General features: G+C 37.2%; 1 protein-coding gene across 2 annotated transcripts in view; it reads right to left on the bottom strand.

The window, feature by feature from the left end:
- The window catches only part of FOXJ3 (forkhead box J3), a 141,137-nt gene that overhangs the window by 17,460 nt on the left and 105,948 nt on the right, over window positions 1-17,729 (bottom strand). For both annotated transcript variants that reach the window (XM_040627437.1, XM_040627438.1), the window contains 3 exons: window positions 8,618-8,746; window positions 5,359-5,533; window positions 1,575-1,991 (listed from right to left, as the gene is read on the bottom strand). In XM_040627437.1, the coding sequence (XP_040483371.1) occupies window positions 1,575-1,991; window positions 5,359-5,533; window positions 8,618-8,746 (721 nt within the window). The remainder of the gene's footprint in view (window positions 1-1,574; window positions 1,992-5,358; window positions 5,534-8,617; window positions 8,747-17,729) is intronic.

Genomic DNA, 17,729 nt, shown 5'->3' with positions numbered 1-17,729 from the left:
GTACAACTGAAACTAACGTAACATTACCCATCAACTATACTTAAACTAAAAAAAGTTTTTTAAAAAGGTAGACAATAGTGACTGACACTAAGAGTAAAAACAGGGGGCTATACTTACAGCTTTTTCTCTAGGTATAGATCTAAAAATAATTTCAAGATGTTTCAGGAGACTTTCCATCAAGAACTATACCAATTTTCAACTTTATTCTAGAACCTACTTAGAATTATTAACTGGGAAAACAAAATTAATTGTGAAAAGGAACTTACTAAATTTCAAGTACTGTGATATGCATTTTTGTACCTTGTGCAATTCCCCCCAAAATATATTATTTTTCCACTTTGCAAAAAAGGAAAGTTTCAGAAAAACTTAAGCTTTATAGCAAAGTCAGAATATGAGACAGTATGCACTATCTAAAGATCATTTCCCTGACAGCAGTTTAATTGCCTGAAATGATAATCAATTTTAATTGGTAAGAACTAGCACCATCTAGCATTTAGAAATTGTCCCTCCAGGATAAAAATCTCATCAGTGATTTGGATGGTAAGTGGACAGCCAGGTATTACCTAGCTAAGGGAAGGATCTGTATCTGCACAACTCCAAAGGGCACAATTCACCTTGTAGTCTATGTTGGGGGCACCCCTGGGAGTTCTGCAGTGCAGACGCCTGGTCTGTGAGCAATGTCAATTATGCATCTCACTAGAAACCATCAAGACCTAACTTAAGAGCAATAGATTTTTTAAAAACCAGGATATGAAGTATGTTTTCTTCCTTTGCAATCTATCTTTCTAAAATGAGATCCTTGGCAGGAATAAGCAAAGAAAGGAAGAGTGGGAACACTTTCTGAATACTTAAAGGAAAGGTACCAGACGAGGCACTTCCTATTTGTATTCTCAATGCGATCCTCATAACAACACTGTATACTAGGGTATTTTAGTTCCATTGTTATAGATGAGAAAATAGTTAAGACTAAAAGAAGTAACACATGAAAGGTCATACAAGTCATAATGAGGATTCAAAAATACAGGCTTTTCTGACATATCCCATACTCTTTCTTCTATACCATACCAAATCATAATAGAATGCAAACAGACTGTGCATCCCATTCTTTCAAATGCTCACAAAAACACTGGTTTTCCAGAAGGACAAAATGAGAGTTAACACCCAAACCTACAAGGGTTGCTGAGTTTGTCTACGTTGTCACAATAAATTTTAATCAAGAAAATCTCCAGGGTGCCTGGGTAGCTCAGTCGGTTAAGCGACCGCCTTCGGCTCAGGTCATGATCCTGGAGTCCCAGGATCGAGTTCCGCATCAGGCTCCCTGCTCAGTGGGGAGTTTGCCTCTCCCTCTGACCCTCCCCCCTCTCGTGCTCTCTCTCTCAAATAAAGAAAATCTTAAAAAAAAAAAAAAAATCTCCAGATCAATGTATGGACTGAGTTACAAGTACAGGATAACAACAAGGAAACACAAAAGACGACAGATGAGAAGGGTTTTGGTAGTAAATATACATAAGCCTCAGATAACAAAGAACAGACCCTAATCCACAGCCAACCCAAGTCAGGAGACACAAACTTACCAGAATTACAGGATACCTGTTGTGGGGGTGGGGGTGCCTGATGTGTTAACGTCTGATGCTGATGGTTCGGATGATGCTGTATGTGTTGATGTGGAGAGGGGTGTTGGGGGTGAGGGGGCTGGAGCTGGTTGTGTTGCTGCGGGTGCGATGCTGGGTGCTGGGGACGCTGCGGATGCTGTGGTAAACCATGCGGTCGATGGGACGGATGTGGAGACGGCTGTGTGTGCATCTGGGAGTGAGGCAGTGAGACTTGTGCAACCGAATTACTGCCCGTGGTGCTGAGGCCACCGCCATGATTGTTGGACAGGCTGCTTTGGTTGCTATGTGGGTGAGAGCTCACTGTGCTGCTAGGAGAGTGCTGATACGAACATGAGGTGTGGGACTGCTGGGAAGATTCGGAAGGGATGGTCATCAAACCTAGACACAGGCAGAGAAAGCAAGAGCATTCAGAGTCAGATTTCGGTTATACTTTATGGCAGACATTTATGAAATTATTAACAGAGCAGAGGTATACATGTCAGGAAGCAACACTGGCTCAGTTGAAAAAGTGTCGATGGAACATCCACCATACACCAGTCTCTGGGATCACTGAGTAAGAAACACCACCCTCTGCCCTCGAGTAGCTCATGGTCTAGTAGAAGGGACAGACACTTAAGGAGATTATGTCCAGTAATATAAATACTAAGGAAGAAGTATACCAAGGGCATTCAGGAACAATGCTTCTTGTCTGTTCAGCTAGTCAGGAGCTGGAGATTTGGGAAAGCCATCCTTAAAAAGGCAGTATCTGGGGTGCCTAAGTGGCTCAATCAGTTAAGCATGTGACTCTTGATTTTGGCTCAGGTCATAATCTCAGGGTTTTGAGATTGAGCCCCAGCTAGTCAGGAGCTGGAGATTTGGGAAAGCCACCCTTGAAAAGGCAGTATCTGGGGTGCCTAAGTGGCTCAATCAGTTAAGCATCTGACTCTTGATTTCGGCTCAGATCATAATCTCAGGGTTGTGAGACTGAGCCCCACATCAGGCTCCATGCTCAGCACGGAGCCTGCTTAAGATTCTCTTTCTCCCTCTCCCTCTGCCCCTCTCCCCACTTCTCCCTCTCAGGGAGGGGAGGAAGAAAGACAAGGTAGTATCTGAAGAAGTCTTGAAAGACTGAGCAAATGTTAGGGGAAAAGTGTGTGAATGCTAGGTCACATTCTGGATGGTTCTCTACAGACCTGAAGACCAAGAATTTGACAGAGGTGGAGAAAAGAATTAAGGCCCAGTTATTTCTGAACTCTTTCTTTGATGGCTCCAAAAACCTTTAAGTCAAAGGTGGCCAGAATTCTTAAAACTAAGCAAAACAGGGGCACCTGGGTGGCTCAGTCAGTTAAGCATCTGCCTTCGGCTCAGGTCATGATCTCAGGGTCCTGGGATCGAGCCCCACATCAGGCTCGCTGCCCAGCAGGAGTCTACTTCTTCCTCTGTGCTCTCTTTCTCCCTACCTCTCCCTTTCTCCCTCAAAAAAAAAAAAAAAAAAAAAAGACTAAGCAAAACAAAATAGCCATCTTCACTGCTTTTTCATTCGGCTTATGGAATATTCTTGAGACACATACACTTCAGGGGCTAAGACTGCATAATTTATAGCACTAGAAAGTAAGGATTAAAGTCCCTGTACTGCCATCTGCACACCTGGTAACTCTGGGAAGTTATTAACCTCTGCAAGTCATAATTACCTCCTTTACAGATGGGCATGTATCTATTTCACAGAATTGTTGTGAGGATTAAATGCCATGGTGCAAGTGCAGGGTGCGGATGAGCTCAGTAAACATTAGCCGCTATGATGGTAATGATGATTAGGCCAGAAGTGCCTAATGTTAAAAATAATGTACTCTTGGTTTGCAGGTAGATGCTCATTTTAATAAATCTTATTGCAATATTTGGTTCGACATAACTAGGCTATTTTCATATCCCAAAGGATGGCACATACAATGTTTTACTGAACCAAAACACAACAAATTTTATTAAATGAAAAATAAAATCTTGCAGCACGGTATCAGTTAATAAAAGAACCAAACCTTTTAAATAAAAATATTCTCACACTGCCCATTAATAGCAAAATTGTATTAGAGTACATTGTAAGATAATCTTAAAACTTAGTAAGTTAAGGTAGTTTTATAGGTAGAAGAGCTAATAAAAGTTCTCGCCTTGGCCCTGGAAAACTGTCATTTGGAGGGAATCTATAGGGTTCTTACAGTAAGATGAGAAAAAGCAGCTATTTCATTGTCTATTTCCAAAAGGGAATCCAGATATGATCTAAACCAACCTTTTCAATTCTAATTTTTTTTTTTTTTAAGTAGGCTCCATGTCCAGGCTCCAAACTCACAACTCTGACATCAAGACCTGAGCTGAAATCAAGAGTTGGACAACTCAACCAACTAAGCCTCCCAGGCACCCCCGACAAAGTTTTTACAATAAAATTTAGAGGGTGCCTGGGTGGCTCAGTTGGTTGGGCATCTGACTCTTGGTTTTGGCTCAGGTCATGATCTCAGGGTCATGCTTTGCAGGGAGTATGCAAAGGATTCTCTTTCTCCCTCTGCCCACCCCCAAATAAACAAATAATTTAATTAGTGTGATGAAATATCATTAGGAGCTTCAGAGACTGTCATTCCTATTTCAAAGCCAGTATTTTTCTATTTTGATCACCACGTCTGGATCTCCTCAGCAAAGTCTTGTATTAGTCCTTTTTATACTTTCATAGACAATAAACTCAAATAAAATTTGAGAAAAATACATGAATCTTACTTTAACCAGAAAAAACAACTTCCTGTACAAGTTACTGATTTCATCGATATATATGTATATATAAACACTCGTATATAATATTAACTTTTGTAGTATCTGACAATGGTAAGTATTAAAATGTAAACTCTATAAACACAGAGATTTCTGTCTATTTTGTTCAATACTATGAATAGGTAAACTCTCTGAGCCGGGGTAGAAATAATCTGCCAAACAAAGTAATCAGGAAGTGCTTTAACAGAGTTCCCAACAATCTCTGATTAGTAGTTTATGGGGGAGGACAATGCGACATGTTCATCCTATCACATGACTCTGACCAAAGTAAAACCAGCAGCTAAAGGACAGTAACACATAATAGCAACAACCTAGCATTTGGTTGAGATGTAGCTGGGCATCTCAACCAAAATCACTTTTAGTGTTAAAATCTGATTTAAGTATGTTGTATAAAACAGTGACCCAGAGCTTCCCACTAACCAGTAGGTTCACTTATAAGTGCCATACGTGAAATTGCAAATTTGGTGCTACCATATTCCACTAGCTATCTCTATGCTAATAACAGTCAGTACAGACAGGAAAGGCACATCTATTCCTGTAGTGCAACATTTACCACTCAAACGCTTCACGTGCCAGACATCACTAATTAACTATGGCAGTATTTCCCACATGGCACAGATGCAGTGTCAGAATTCTTCAATACGTACTCCTCCAGGACACCACTAGTAAGTGAATTATGTATGCAAGATGAAATTAATCTGCATTCTTGGGCTATTATATAAATATATGCAGGGTATGGTAAAGGCACAAAGACTACTCAATCCTGACCACAACGATACTGTTCAACGATGCAAGAAATACAACAGCTACTATGTGAAAATAATTCTTAAGAACATTTTTCAATAAAAATTTACAAAACAGTATTTTAAAAACTCCACTCGAAAATAATAGGATATGAATGTCAATTATACTTCAATTACACAAAAACACCCCCCGCCCCCAAGAAAACACTCACCTTGTTGACTAAGTGACTGCTCAAAAACTGACTTATAAAGGCTCCGAAATGAGGCACTGAGATCTTCAAAATTATATTCTGAGAAAAGTAGCTGTTTGTCTCGTTCTGGAAGGTTGTACTGTGGCTGCTGTTGAGGAGTTAATGACTGAGAGACTGGTTCTGGGTGGTTTGTTACCTAATATTAAAAGAAAATACTACTAATTTAGTAGCTCTATATATCAGAATTGGTCTGTTACATAAAATATATAACTGAAAATATTAGAATAGTTTCTAGAACCCAAAGGAAATAATGCCCCTGTCCTTGGCTTTCCCATCCTCTATTAAGCTGGGTACACATGAAGGACAAGACCACAAAACTGTTAACTTGGATTTTGAAGAACCACAAAAATCTAATCCAACCTCCACATTTCACAAAAGAGGGGAAAGAGTTCAAAGAATTTAAATGACTTTCCCAAGATCATACAAATAAATGATGGGCTAGGCGTGGAACCCTTCCAGTTTCTGTAGAATCTTCATCTTGATTTCTACTGAAGCAATTTCACCTCAACCTCCATTCTACTACATTACTAACATTTCTCATTCATTTATTCAATTAATCTTTAAGTATTTAAACTCAAATACTGTGAGTACTGTGAGTCAGGTTACATGGTGCTACCCAAAGCAGAAAAGAGCTTCAATACACCTAACTCTTCACTTCTAGAGAAAAAAAAATTTTTTAATGAAACTAAGGGGAAATGAGAAATGAGGGTAACATAAAATCGATTCTGAGAAAAACAGAATACAGCATGGCTTTGAGCTATGCAAAGAAAAAAAATACCATAAACACCTAAAAAATAAGAATTATCACTGAAGGCAGCACAATTAGAAATAAAAAAGACCAGCTGTATCTCTTAAAGATTATATCAAGGGGTTAAACTGCCATTTTTTTAGTGCTTTGAAAAATTAAAATATGAACACTCACTGTAAATTTATGCAGCCATTCAAAATGATGCTCACAAGTCTGCAATAACAGAAAAATATGAATTTTGTGTAGGGGAATGGCTCCACCACTGGCACTCTGGTGACCTTACACATCTCTCCACACAGGCCATTGGAGGCAAGGCTCAATGGCAGGATGACCTAAGCCTTGGTGATTATCCTGGAACACGGAATGTGAGTGGTCTTATGAGAAGCAAAAATTCTCATCCATCTCTCATCCGCCTTCCTATTTTGCAGGAGGCAGCCACGGAGCAGTTTCTCATCCACCTGTCTATCTTGCAGGAAGTTGCCAAGAGACAGTTCTCAACTGCCTCCCTACTTCCAGAGAGGCAGGGACTTTCTACTTTACTCTCCCAAGGTACAGCTGTGAGTCATACAATATGGAATTTGTTCCTCCACTACAGTGACCTACCACTTGTGAAGTCTGTCATCTGGCTCCTCCAGTTAGATGTCATCCTGTGGGATGCGGGGAACTGGCACATACCCGTCTGGCCTATATCTAAGTAATAACCATGTCTCTGTGCATTTGGGCTCACGGTGTCCTTATAGGATCAATCTATATACATGTGGCAAGGCTGACCAGCAGCTGGTGCTGTACTGTTGCTTACAGAGTATTTGATGACCACCTGATTATCTTGTTAAAGGAAAAAAGCACAGTATATGATATCTAGCTTTTCAAAGTAAGTTTAACCCTCCTACATGTACTGACATAATAGACATGTTTGTTCTTTCTTCTGTCACCTAGTTCTACAAATTTAATTTTTTCCTTTTATTATATTTTGTGATACTGGACTCTCACTGTCAAGATTTTCTATATTCACGTTATTTTTAAAAAACTTAAAATCATTAAGTCTTTGCTTAGTTTGCTTAAATGCTCCAACTAGTCCTTTTACACTACAATTTCATCGTTACTGAGTGCTTTAATTTAGTTCACCTCTCGATCGGCATTTTCAGAAAGGCACACGAAAACAAACATAGGAAGCTTTTTAAGCTCTGTGTATCAAAGAATGTCTTTCTCTTGACTTCACATATGAATGCAAATTTGGCTGGACATAATATTTATAAATCCAAACCTATCCCTCAAAACTCTACATGCAGTATTAGTCCATTACCCTCTTGTATTTAGCATTATAGAAGTATGATTTGTGTTTCTTTGAATGCACCTTATTTCTTTTACCAGAGTATTTACATGGATAATCGATCACTTTTGAAATTTTAAAATTTATTGTGATGGGTCTAGATATAGGTTTTTCCCCCATTAACTTTTCCTATAACTCAGTAACACTTTTATAATCTCTATTTCTTTGAAAACTGCTTCTGTACCAACTATTCTAGCTTCTTCTTCAGGGACACCTGTAATTCTCAATTCTCCAAATCTACTATCTTCTCTGACATAATTGTTATTCCTTTACCTGTTACTTCTGCATTCTGCAAGAATATTTCAGGTCCTTTCCCCCAGAGCACTGATAACAGCTTTGCAGAGCCACCTTCTGTTTTCCTACATTCAATGTGAATTTTAATTCTGCTCCCTCAGTTTTGGTTTCCCTTGTGTTATTTTTTTATTTATGATTCCCCTCCCCTATATATCTTTGTCCTGTGTAAGGTTTTACCTATTTACTCATCCTGGAACAGGGAATGATCTGGTGAGATCAAATTTAAACCAATGTACAGTGCAGTGTATGGCTCCTGGGCTCTGTTCTGTCTTCTAGGGAGGACAGTTGCCAGATGATTTAAAAAGAGGTATCAGATAACACAAGGGTCATGTTCTTATAATAGGTAACAAAATCAGCACACACAAGTATAGTTTCGTTTTCCAGACCAAAATTAAAAATACAAGACTGGTTAACAATTGGGTACCAAGTCATCCTAAGCTTTGAGATTTGCAGAATTCCCCCTTCTCAGATCTACAGCTGGAAAACAAGGCGATATACACATTCTCTAAACTCTTTTTATCAAGGACTGTAATCATCAAATACAGCTTTGCAGACTGAAGTATAACTTTTTTCCCATTCTAATTACTTTTCACTTGGATAGAGAACAGATAAAGTAGACAAAAATAATAAAACATAGTATAACCACATATTTGCATCTAACCTGGTAAAATACAAGTACCCAATTAAAACACTATCAAGATAGGAATCTGCTCTACTAATCTAAGCTAAATGAACTGACTAGTGAAAAATATACATCTTCACTTTTTATTCTCACTTTAATGACATTTGGCTTAGTTTTAAACACTAAAGGAGTACTCAACAAAGAAGTTAACTTCACCAAGACTTACCGGTGTATAACTATGCACACTTCCAACACTGTTCAAATTAACAGATGCCAAACTCTGGTCTGAGAGACTGTTGTTAAGGCTACTGCGTGGGCTATCACTACCATCCTGATCGGTGTTGTACAAGGTTACCTAGAAGAGAAAAACATTTGCATAAGTAGTTCTCACTGTAAAGAGTACTTTCTAAGCAACTCTACAAAAAAACAATTAGGTTGGTATATGGCAGAAAGACAAAACGTTAGTGGTCTTTCCTACCCCAATCCATGCCCTTCACTGCTAATTCCATGTTTACCATGAAATAAATTACTCTCAAACTGAAAAATATCCTATCCAAAAGTACATAAATTCAATATACTATCAGGTATAACTAGTTCATCAACATTTAATAAGGGGATTACAGGTTTTCACTGTTAAGTATTTCTACAATGTATAAACTTATTTTTACTCAAGCTTTAAGCAAAACTGTTATTCTCTTCTATCAAAATACTAGGCACTGAAAAGAACACAGAAAAGGAATTTTTAAAAATCACAGGCAGCACAGTGGTTATATTATTGAAAACTGGATACTCAACTGTCCAACGTACTTGCAAAATCGTAAGTATGTGATCTAATTTTTAAAAATAGCAACAATTATGGGGCACGTAGGTGGCTCAGTCAATTAAGCATTCCACCCTTGGTTTCAGCTCAGGTCATATCTCAGGGTTGTGGAATCAAGCCCTGCATCGGGCTACACGCTCAGCACAGAGTCGGCTTGAGATTCTCTCTCCCTCTGCCCCTCCCCGCCACGCTCCCTCTAAAATAAATAAATAAATTGTAAAATAAATAAATAAATAACAATAAGATGCTAACATACACATCGGATGCTAAGGACTATAAATCAAACTGTTAACAGTGGTTAACCAGCAGGGGGCTAGGCATCCCTGAAGACTTTTATCACTGTTATTAGCATTATAACTTTTAATTAGAAACAAAAAAATACATTTTAAAAACAGATAATTAGCCTAATTATCCTTCAAGGTTGGTACAACCAACTTTCCTTTCTATCCTCCTACTTCCATGGCCACAATACATTAGCTTTACAGTAAAACTAATTTTTATCGACTACTAGACTGTTAGCTCCTTCAGTCCCCAATAAGTAATCATAACCAACATAGTCCTTTCTATTCCGTATACAATTAATAAATATTTGCTGACTTAATAACCATTTGAGCTATCACTTATCATCACCCTTCTGTTTGTGCTAAGAATGGGATCACGCTAAATGCTACAAACATCTGCCAAAAGAGGCCAAATATGTAGAAAACTAGGCATGTACCCCTCTATACTAAGGGCAAAACCAAACTGTCCCCCATTCACATCAGCTAGGAACAATAACATGCCTAGGAACTAATTTGGGAAAAGAATAAAAGATAAACTAGAGAAAATAAAGGAAACTCTGGCAAACACCTCCAATGTAAATTTCATTTAAAAAAAAATCAAGCTTATGGGTTCCTAGCCAACAAATTACAAGCACCCTATGGTAATTTTCTTAGCCACTCACACACTCTCCTACCCATGCTCAGTTACCTACCACCCAAGTCAGAAATTTTGGACAAAATCTTAAATAGCTTATTTTTCATCTGGAAAAAGGATAAACATTTTTATTAAAATGTAAGATATACATAAAGTACACAGATTACTTGTTTATTACAAAATGGGCATACTTATGTAATCACCACCTAGAACAAAGTAGAGAACAGTTCTCAAACTCTGATCCTAGAACACTTTTGAGGTCTTAAATAATTGAAGAGTCAAGGAGCTTCTTTATGCTGATATATCTATTAATAATTGGCATATTATGTCCCCCCAAATAATAATTGGCATATTATATATTAAAACATATTATTAGGGGCGCCTGGGTAGCGCAGTCGTTAAGCATCTGCCTTCAGCTCAGGGCGTGATCCCTGCGTTCTGGGATCAAGCCCCATATCAGGCTCCTCCGCTAGGAGCCTGCTTCTTCCTCCCACTCCCCCTGTGTTCCCTCTCTCTCTGTCAAATAAATAAATAAATCTTTAAAAAAGAAACCATATTATTAATTTAAAAATAACAATTATAAACCCAACTAAATGTTAACATAAGAAATATTTTCTCCCAATAAACAAAATTAGAAAGAATTTCCTTGTTTTACATTTTTGTAAATCTCAATGCCCGGCTTAACAGAAACAGCTGGATTCTATTACCCACTTCCGTATTCGATCTGCTGCAATAAGTTGTTTCGGTGGAAAAATACAAAGAAAACCCAGCATCTCTCTCTCTCTCTCTCTCTCTCTCTCTCACACACACACACAATTTCCTGAAAAGGGAAGAATATTTTTAACAGACTTTCAGATTATTGTGGATGGTCTTTTTTGATACTACATCAAAACATGACAAGTGATAATTTTTTAAAGATTAGTTGCAGTGTGGATCTAAAAACATACCAATAAATTTTTCACGCTGTTAAATTAAAATCCTCTGTTCTACCTTGTACACTGAATGGATCATTCATCCAAGCATGATTTTATAACATTATGCACTGGCCATCTGGAAAATACTGGTTCACTAAGTTATACATATTTTCCAAATACTGACACATTTCATTATGCCACATTAGAACATCATACTTGCTAACATCACCAATGATTTCTTTAAAGAAGAAATCTTTAAAGTCTGCTATCTGACTGTGGTGGATAAAAGTTTTCCAAATTTCCATTTTTTGCTTAAACGCTCAAATTTTATCATTGGCAAAAGATACTGTCAATTGTTTTCCTTGAGGTGACAAACTCACTTTGTTCGTTATCAAGAAAACATCTGCCAAATCTGAATAATTAGTGTCAGTTGTTCTTTCAGGTAAAAACGATGATGCGCGAACAGAGCAGCTAGCTCCACATCCAGCTCACCCCACCCCACAAGGCAGGCTGCTCTTCCCTGAAGACACCTACTGTACTTCAGCATGTAGTCTCAGTGCTCTATGCACACTTCCCATTTCATCACAGAGTATTAAAAAGACATGTACCCAAAGGTCACAACTTAATAAAACGATTTTTTCCTGCTTCACCAAGGGTATCATTAAGTTGAACTAGTATTCTTTTTTTCAACCTGAGGGGTGTGGGCAGTGACGAATACAAGGACTACTAGTACACTTCTGTGTCACTGCCTTGATTTGCACTAATATTTACATACCGCTGCTTTTGCTGCATCAATGAATATAGAAAAATAAAGGAAAAGGCAAATAATATTTTAATATTATCATAAAAATGGTCTGACCTCATGGAATCCCTAAAAAGGGTCTGAGTTACCTAGGTGTCCAGACCACAGACCCTCTGATACAGAACACAACCAGCACTCCTGAAGGCCCATTCATCTGCTCTCCCAATCACTCGCCAGCCAGTCATTATCCATGCCCATCTCGGACACGGGCACCCACTATACCAACTTCTGCTACTATTGGTTGGTTTATGTGCTTTTTGAACTAGGTATAAATGGGATCATATAAAATGTATATCCTTTTCTGTCCTCTTACAGTAAAATCTGCTAAAAGATTACACAAAGCTTTGTTTTCTCTTACACTAATATCTGCTCTTACATCTTTATTACTTCATTATAGTCCTTAAAATTCATTTTACTTTTTTCACCCAACTGAGAGCTTTGTAGTTTTATCATTTATAGCTCAGATCCACCTGGAACTGACTTTTGTGAATGGAAAATCTGATTTTCCCATTGTTCCAGCACCATTTGTTGAAAGACATCACTGAGTTGTGTTCCATAAGTCTATTTGTCTTATGCCAATAACACTTTTTCAATTATTGTAGGTTTACTCTTGATATCTGGAAGTATATAAATTCTCTACCATACATTTTCTTTTAACATTATCTTCAACTACCATTTGCCACTTGGATTCCCATTTATATTTTAAGATCAGCTGGCCATTTTCTACTCCCTTCCCTTCCACAAAAAAGTACTGTGGACCTTTGATTGGGATATTAAATCTGTAGATCAATTCAGGAAAAACTGACTTCTTTACAATAATCTTCCTTATGAAAATTATGTATCTGTTTATTTGTATCTTCTTTGTTTTCTCTCAGTAATTTTTTATAGTTTTCTGTGTAGAGTTCATCTTCTACTTAATCCTAGGTATTTAATGTTTTTGAATGCTAATATAAGTTTTATTATCTCTTTAATCTTATTTTCTAATTGTTCGACTCATACACAGAAATGCAACTGATTTCTAAAGTCAAACACTGATCTTATATCAAGAACTTGTTAAGTTCACTTATTAATTCTAAGAGTTTATCTGTAGATTCTTTTGCATTTTCCATATAAACAATCATGTCATCTGTGAATGACAACTTTGTTTCTTTGACAACTTTGTTTCTTTCTCAAAGTTTAAGTTTAACATTCGTTTCATAACACTTCCATTTCTCCTCTACTTGCCTGAATACCATTGTTGTCCTATATTTTACTTCTAAGTGTTATATACCCACAATATATTTTTGTTATTTTTGCTTTAAACGGTTTGTCTTTTAAAGAGATTTAAATTTTTTAAAACTATTTTATATCTACCTACATAGTTACCATTTCTGGTCCTTAATTTCTTTCTGTAGATCCAGATTTCTAGTTGTTACCAGAGTGCACTAATATTCTATATATACCTTTTTAGTCTTTTCATGTGCTTCATTTTGTCTTTTGCTATATCTTCAATAATCTTTCCTTCTACGATGTCTACCCTATTAATTCCATCCACCGTATTTTTCAAATAAGATATAATTTTTATCTCCAAGAAGTTTGATTTGGATTTTAAAACGTATCTTCCATGTGTCACATACATGTTCAACCTATCTTTTTACTCCTCCATGGAATACAGTTATAAAAACTGGGCTTTTTCCAACTTTACTGAGATATAATTAACACATAAGTTTAAGGTGTACAATGTGTTCATTTGATACATGTATATTCTGCAAAATAAATACCACCGTAGCATTAACACCTCCATCACCTCACATAATTACCATTTCCTTTTTATGAGAACATTTAAAATCTACTCACTTAACGACTTTCATGTATACACGAATACAATATTGTTCACAATAATCACCATGCTATATAAAAGATCCCCCAAACTGAATCATCTTATAACTGAAAAGTTTATACCTTTTGACTACCATTTCTCCATTTTTCCTGCCCCACAGCCCCCTGGTAACCATCATTCTACTTTATACGAATTAGGCCTTTTTAAGATTCCACATATAAGTGATATCATACAGTATTTGTCTTTCCCTGCCTGACATTTCACTTGGCATAATACCCCCAAGGTCCATTCATGCTATCTCAAATGGCAGGATTTTCTTCTCATGGCTAAATAATGTTCCATTCTGCGTGTGTGTGTGTGTGTGTGTGTGTGTGTGTATACACACATGTGCGCAGGCGCGCACGTGTGAGCACCCCCCCATCCCTACCCCCACTTCATTACCCAGTCATTAACTGATAGGTTAATTTCTATATCTTGGCTTATGATAATTATTTATGTTGTTTTATACTAATCCTATCATCTGCGTTATATCTGGGTCAGCTCTGATTAATTTTCTCCTCATTATGGTTGGTTTTGGGGGGGGGTTTCTTTCTTTTTTTTTTTTTACTACTTCTTTGCCAGCCTGGTAATTCTTTAATTGGGTGCCAGACCATTGTGAATTTACTTCATTACATTCCTTAAAATTCATTTTATTTTTTTTCACCCAACTGAGAGCTTTATAGTTTTATCATTTATAGCTCAGATCACACTGATAAGTGCTAGATATTTTTGTATTCCTATAAACGTTCTTGAGCTTTATTCTTGAACACAGTTAAATTATTTGACAACAGGAATGAAGTATTGATACATGCTGAAAATGTGTTTAATGAAAGAAGTCAGACATAACAAGTACATATTATATGATCCCATTTATATGAAATGCCCAGAATAGGAAAATTCATGGAGTCAGAAAGTAAATTAATAGTTATAGGAAATGGATAGAACAGGGAATCAATGGTAATATATACAGGCTTTTCTTTCTGGGGTGATGAAAATGTTCTGGAATTACATGATGGTTAATGGTTGCACACTCTTGTGAATATACCAAAAGCACCAATTACAAACTTTAAAAGGGGAAATTTTATAATGGTCTCTGAATTACATCTAAAAAACTTTAAATCAAATTTTAAAAGTAGAATTACTTCGAAACAGATCAATACTTTCAAGTTTTGCTTTGAAGGTATGTAGATAGGACCAGAGCAGAATTTTAAAATTTAGAATTTTAGAATTTTAGTCTAGGGCTAATTTTATTCTACTACTGAATCAAAATCCTGAGTACTTTACCTAATGACCTGTGAATTTTGAAGACTTTCACTTTTGTGTGAACAGTAACTATGCCTGGCCCTTCAGGAGTATCAGTAATTTTCCACACTAATCCTTGCAGGTGGTTCTTTCCCTAGTCTTCCTTACTCATGCACTGATAAGTATCCAACTGAAGACTCAGGGGCACCCTCAGCATCTGGAATTCTCTCTTGGTGTACGTTTCTCCTCTCTGATATGCTGCCCTGTGAACTCTAACCACCTCGGGGATTTCATGATCTCCCAGCTCCACCTGGCTCAACTCAGGGAGACCTCTGGGCCTTGGAAACTTTCTCTAGACAGTAAGCTAGGACAATCATAGGGTTGACCTTATTTGTTCACAATTTCTCAGGAATCACTGTCCTATGGCCCAATCTCTTGAAAACCACTGTTTCATGTATTTTGTCTATTTTTTCAGTTGTTTCAGTTAGCAGAGTAAATTTAGGCCCTGTTATTTCACCTTGGCCAGAACCAACAAATCTTTACAAAGAACCAACTTCTTGTTTGTTGACTTATTTTTTATTACCTTTGTCTTCTTCAGATTTATCTTGCTCTTTATCTAGATGCTTAAATCATTAATATTCAATCTTTCTTCTATTCTAGTACACACATTTAAGGCTAATACTTTAACTGCACTCCTTCTACAGGCTTTCATATTTCTGTTTGTCATCAATTCAAAGTATTTTCTCTTAGGATTCTTCCTTGATCCCTGAGTTATTTATAACTATACCAATTAATCTGCAAACTTTGGGTGATTATCTGATCATCTATTTGCTATTACTTCTATTTTAATTCCACCGTGCTCGAAAATACACACTATATGGTGCTGGTCTTCTGAAATTTGCTTAGACTTCCTTTATGGCTTAGCATAAATCAGTATTACATGATCAATTTTGGTAAATATTCCATGTGCATGTAAAAAATGTATATCCTGGGGGTGCCTGGGTGGTGCAGTCAGTTGAGTGTCCAACTCTTGGTTTCGGCTCAGGTCGTGATCTCAAAGTCATGAGATCGAGCCAAGTCAGGCTCCGCACTCAATACAGAGTCTTCTTGAGACTCTTTCTCCTCTGCCCCTCTCCCCCCCACTCTTGCGCTCTCTCTCTAAAATAAGTCATTTTTTAAAGTATATTCTGCAATTGTTAAGTGTAATCATATTTTACATATATATACACATACACACACACACACACATACATCAAGTGTATCGAATTTCCTTATTTCCTGTTTCAAATCTTCTATACCTTTAATGGGATTTGTTTGAATCGTTATGTTTTGATTTTGATCTGCTTCTTCTATGAGTTATAAAGAGACATATGTTAAAATCTTCCTCTTTGGTCAAGGACTTGTCCATCTCTCCTTTTAGTTTTGTCAGCTTTTGAGGCATACATAAATTTACTATTGTTTCTTATTGAAATGATCCTTTTTGCATAATAAAATATCTTTGTTTTCAGTAATGTGTCTTGTCCTTTAAGATATATCCCTTGCAGGGAGCCTGGGTGGCTCAGCTGGTGAAGTGTCTGACTCTTGGCTCAGGTCATGATCTCAGAGTTGTGAGATCAGGCCTCACGTCGGGCTCCAAGCTCAGGGCAGAGTCTGCTTGAGAGCCTTCCTGGCTCCCTCTCCCTCCCCTCTGCTCTTCCCCCACTCACACTCTCTTTCTCTCTAAAAAAAAATAAAATCTTTAAATATGTATACGTGTGCGTGTGTAATTCTTTAAGATACATCTCTTGTAAGCAGCACACAGCGGAATTTTATTTTTTCATCCAGTCTGACAATCTTTGACTTTTAAATGGACTATTTTGTACATTTACATTTTATTCCTAACAGAACTCAAATCTTTTTTTTTTTTAAGATTTTATTTATCTATTTGAGAGAGGAAGAAGCAGACTCCCTGCTGAGCAGAGAGCCAGATATGTAACTCGATCCCAGGATCCTGGGATCATGACCTGAGCCGAGGCCAGATGCTTAACCAACTGAGCCACCCAGGCACCCTACATAACTCAATTTAAACATATTTGTTTTCCCTATCTCTTCTTTGTTCATTTCCTTTCTCCTTTCTTGTCAACTTTTAGATATATTATTTTTCCTTATTTTATATTATTTTACTATTCTTAGTAAACAATATGACCAGTATCTGAGTATTGTTAAAAACTCAAATTTCCAGGGGTGCTTGGTTGGCTCAGTTGGTAGAGTGTTGTGAATTATAGTGAATTCAAGCCCCATATTGGGTGTAGAGATTACTTAAAAAAATAAATCTTTGGGGCACCTGGCTGGCTCAGTCAGTGGAGCATGTGACTCTTGATCTCACGGTTGAGTTCAAGCCCTACACTGGGTGTGGAGATTTCTCTAAATAAAATCTTAAAAAAAAAGTTCAAATTTTCAGACCCCAAGTCAATGTACTAAACCAGAAATTCTCAGGTGAGGTCCAGCAATTTGGGTTTTAACAAGCCCTCCTAGTTACTGTGACATACGCTGATGTATTAAAAGAACCACTGCCCGAAGTATCACAACATGCTCTTGACTTAGTACTTTTACCACTTCCAATGCAATGCAAAGACTTTAACTGTATATACAGTTGATCCTTAACAACATGGATTTGAACCACATGGGTCCACATATACAAACTTTTTTCAATAAATACAGCATAGGGGCACCTGGATGGCTCAGTCAGTTAAGCGTCTGACTTCTTAATTTCAGTTCAGGTCATGATCTCAGGGCTGGGCATGGAAC

Source organism: Ursus maritimus, unplaced genomic scaffold (assembly GCF_017311325.1).
Source record: "Ursus maritimus isolate PB19 unplaced genomic scaffold, ASM1731132v1 scaffold_12, whole genome shotgun sequence".
Lineage (NCBI taxonomy): Eukaryota > Metazoa > Chordata > Mammalia > Carnivora > Ursidae > Ursus > Ursus maritimus.
This window is presented reverse-complemented; position numbering and strand designations above follow the sequence as displayed.